The sequence below is a fragment of the Anneissia japonica genome, unplaced genomic scaffold (assembly GCF_011630105.1).
Source record: "Anneissia japonica isolate Jap-2015-1 unplaced genomic scaffold, ASM1163010v1 scaffold287867_len1003013_cov215, whole genome shotgun sequence".
Lineage (NCBI taxonomy): Eukaryota > Metazoa > Echinodermata > Crinoidea > Comatulida > Comatulidae > Anneissia > Anneissia japonica.
The window spans coordinates 249,638-254,101 of NW_022684320.1; the positions used below are offsets into that span (position 1 = coordinate 249,638).

A 4,464-nucleotide genomic window follows, 5' to 3' on the forward strand; every position below is an offset into this window, starting at 1 on the left:
GCGTGGGTGTGTGACCAATATACTGTTTTACCCATACATCGGTGCTTTTACTAGGGTCATTTTTTGAGTCCCGACTAATACGACGCAGCCCAGTACTGGAGGGAAGGGGGTCCCATGGTTTTTCTACCCCATTTCGAAAAACCCCTCTTACAAATCGAGTTAGTATCTTATCACTACAGTATAATACTAAACAAAATGTTAAATACCCTTACGTCTATAATACTTACAGGAATAGATCAAATATTCTGTATAATCGTTAAATTGGAATGTTCATGTTGTTTTCAAATATTATAATTACGGATCTGTAGTTAGAATTTCTATATCGATATTCTAGAAAAATATTTTAGAAATAATATTTAGAATTAATGTTACAAATTTGTCTTAAACATAAAATTTACACCATTTGACATAACTTGTATACAAAAATATAGGGCACCATGCCAAGTGAAATAGAATGTCCTTACTGTAGGCTCTAATACTAATCACACACCACCCAGTTTGTCCTACTTTAATTTCAGCATTTTGAATAATCCTTCGACATAAGTGAACCCGGGACTGTATCCTCGTCCGACGCTATATCCGCATAAGAGAACCCCGGATGCATCTCGACGTTAACATATGGCTGAAAAATTATAAAATATAAGGAATCTCATTAAATTAACATTTTGTAAGTTCTAGGCTATTTTTTAAAATTTTAATCTGTATTTTTTACGATTGCAATAAATTCAAATTCAACATTCAAGAAGATGAAGACTTTAGATAATTGAAGTAATCTATGAAGTGCCTCATTATATAAAGATCGTTGCAACTTTTCACGAGAAATTTATTAACAAGTAATAATATATATACACACTTCTTTACATGATACTATATATATATGTTCTCTTATACACATCTAGATGTGTATAAGAGACAGCAGCAGCACTGTGTTATTACTAATAATCAATTATTTATTGCATATATAATAATAATACTTGTTTGAAATTAGTTACCTTAGTTAAATATTCTATTCAATAAGTCAAGTTCATTCAAAATACAAGCAAATATAATATCAAAAAATGTTACCGTCTGTGCTTGTAGTAGTCTATTGAGGGCGATATAGAGTTGGCCGAACGTTGGTCTTTCGTGTGGCCTATCTCGCCAGCAATGCTGCATTATTTCATAACTGTTAAAGAAGAATATCAATATTTTATCCTCAAACAACTTTTTTTTAAAGTAAATTTAGTTGCATTCAGATTGTGGTTAAAATGTATAGTATGAAAATATCTGTAAATTTGTTGTTGTTGTGCTTTTTTAAGGGTCTGCGTTGTACTTTCCTTACATTGTTGTTGTTATTTTAGAATAAGTAACTGTTAATTTCTATTTATATTAAATTCTGTATGTGAATGATGTAAATTTTGTTTAGCTTGGGGTATAGGTTGGGGTGGGCTAAAGGCTGTTTAGCCCCCCTCTAAATCCGCCCCTGGGGTGGGAGGGCGGTTAAAATAAAGAGGTCCAGTGCTTCACTGGGTTGATTTTGATGGCGGGTTCCAGGCTTTTTTTTTCTCAATCTGGTTATTTGTTTCGTTTTAAATTTTCTCCTTTTGTTCATATTAAATTTCAAAAAAATTAGGTTGGGGTTCAGGGTGGGTCGTGGGATGCAGTCTAAAAATTAGTGATGGGGTTTGAGTCTCAATGCAAGGGTTGAAGGGTGAAGGCAGGGAGTTTTCAAACATATGTAAGTCGGTTAGTTTTCTCTGTTAAATTCTTTTTTTCATTTGCTTAATGTGTTAAGCTTCGATTTTTTTGGTGTTTTTTTTTTCTTTGGACGCACCGTTACGTACCGGTACGAGTACCACTGTTGTATAAGTGTTTCCAAATAAAGAATATATATGAACATTTTTGTGGAATCGAGCTGTAAAATATTTAACAAACTAATATAGGTCAAATCAATCAATAAAATAAGACAATCAATCAAATGTCTTTCTGTTTGTCTGTCAGTTTAGTCATTCGGTCAACTAATCAGTCAGTCAGTTAGTTACTCAGTTAGTTAGTTAGTCGGTCAGCTAATCAGTCAGTCAGTCAGTACAGGCGGTCAAGTAATTAGACTAACACAGAGTGGGTATTGCTAAACCCCGCATACCCCGCAAACCTCCACAAAACACCGCAAACCCCATCCAAACCCTGTGATTATAATTGAATATTTAATTTCATTGAATAATTAATTGAATTGTTATCTCAATAAAAAAAATTCTTAATTTTATGTTCGTCATAACCTATTTTTGGGGTAAAAAGGCCATTTTTTGTATAAAAAAATTGCTAAACCTTGCAAACCCCCAAAAACACAGTGCAAACCACATCCAAACCATGTGATTGATGTACCATTCGTACCAACCTACTTTTTAGGGTAAAAAGGCCATTTGTTGTATACAAAAATTTGGGGGTTAAATCTTGATTTTTGTTAAAAAGACCTAAAAAAAAACTCCAAAAAAACGGCCAAAAAATTGCTAAACCCTGCAAACCTACAAAATCACAGTGCAAGCTCCATCCAAACCCTGTGATAGTGATTGAATCATGTAGTATAGGACTCGCTTGGTATCTCAGTCAAAAAAATCATAATTTTATGTTCGTAACAACCTATTTTTGGAGTAAAAAGGCCATTATTTTTTAGGTATTTTTATTATTATGATTTCTTTTATTGAGATACCAAGTTGAGTCCTATACTATGTGATTCAATCATTATCACAGGGTTTGGATGGGGTTTGCACTGTGTTTTTAGAGGTTTGCGGGGTTTAGCAATGTTTTATACAAAAAAATGGCATTTTTACCTAAAAAGTAGGTTGTTACGAACGGAACATTATAATTTCTTTTTTACTGAGATACCAAATTGAGTCCTATACTACATGATTCAATGACTATAACAGGGTTTGGATGGGATTTGCACTGTGTTTTGGGGGGTTTGCGGGGTTTAGCAATTTTTTATATTTAAAAAAAATGGCCTTTTTACCCCAAAAATAGGTTGTGACGAACATAAAATTAAGATTTTTTTATTGAGATACCAAATTGAGTCCTATACTATGTGATTCAATCGTCATCACAGGGTTTGGATGGGGTTTGCGGTGATTTTTTGGAGGTTTGCGGGGTTTGCGGGGTTTGCAGGGTTTAGCAATACCCCACAGAGTCAGTCACAGTCAACACGTCATTCAGTCAATCAGTCAAATAATCATAGTAACACACATTGAGTCAGTGAGTCAATCTATCAGCACGTCACTCAGTCAGATTCAGCCAGTCAGTCAGTCAATTCATCGACGAACACAGAGTCAGTCAGCACGTCACTCGGTCAGTCAGATGCAGTCATACGTCATTCAGTCAAGCAGTTAGCCGCACGTGCGCCTGTCAATTAGACATCATTCAGTGGGTGCGCCTGTCAATTAGACATCATTCAGTGGGTACAACTGTGAGACGGTCCACATTAAGTTAAAATCATCAATCAATTATTAGAAAACTGTTATTGGCAGGAAGCCAATAATCGCAATTTGATGTCAGTGAACGCAAGACCACATCACGTGCATCTTGCCTTGAACTCTAGCGTAGATGAAATCTTTAAAAAGAAAATCTATAACGGTACCCTATTACTTACATCTCATTTTCACAATTTAGTGGTTTTTGCATCCTGTATCCGGTCGGTAATTTATCGTACAGTTCTGCGCATGTCATACCAGGATAAGGTGTACCACCTGTAGAATGATCACGACTAAATTAACTTTCGCTTCTTTGTTTTTGATATTATATTTATTATTTTTATACTAATTCTGTCAATATTTTTATCATCAATACTATTATAGTGAATAAAAAAATGATGATGTTGATGATGACGACTGTGATGAATCGTCATCGTCATCCATCAAAAATCATCATCCTCCTCATCATTATCATCATAATCATCATCATCATCATCATCATCATCATCATCATCATCATCATCATCATCATATTATTGTTATATATTCTTATAAAAGCCTACATTATTTCCGGTACTCATGGTTGTAATAATACTTACCAAGTGTTACAATTTCCCATAAAAGAATTCCAAACGACCAGCTGCAAGAAATTTTTTTAAATACAACAATTATCAGCAATCATATTGTTCAAATACATTACATATTTTTTGTATTAGAATTACACCAGAAAAAGACTCGTAGCAACGTATTTTGAAATGTGCATGATGTGTGTACTCAAACACAAGACTCCACTGCGTTTATGGATCTAAAAAAATACAACCACTTTGTTGTTGATAATATCCTAACGTTTTCATTAGATTTTTGTATTTGTCTTTTTCTTCTAAAGAAAATTAGAGCAATCTAATAATAATACTTACACATCACTTTTTGTTGTGTATACACTGTAATTTATTGACTCTATAGCCATCCACCGGACAGGAAGTCGACCCTATGAACAATCAGTGAATACAATACAATCGGAAAA

General features: G+C 33.9%; 1 protein-coding gene across 1 annotated transcript in view; it reads right to left on the bottom strand.

The window, feature by feature from the left end:
- LOC117104380 (tyrosine-protein kinase receptor Tie-1-like) overlaps nucleotides 1–4,464 on the bottom strand; it is a 37,503-nt gene continuing 33,039 nt past the window's right edge. Inside the window, exons 20-24 of the mRNA XM_033245206.1 lie at nucleotides 4,358–4,428; nucleotides 4,040–4,080; nucleotides 3,620–3,716; nucleotides 1,066–1,165; nucleotides 1–622 (exon numbers count right to left, since the gene is read on the bottom strand). Of these exons, the coding sequence (XP_033101097.1) occupies nucleotides 515–622; nucleotides 1,066–1,165; nucleotides 3,620–3,716; nucleotides 4,040–4,080; nucleotides 4,358–4,428 (417 nt within the window). The 3' untranslated portion in view covers nucleotides 1–514. The remainder of the gene's footprint in view (nucleotides 623–1,065; nucleotides 1,166–3,619; nucleotides 3,717–4,039; nucleotides 4,081–4,357; nucleotides 4,429–4,464) is intronic.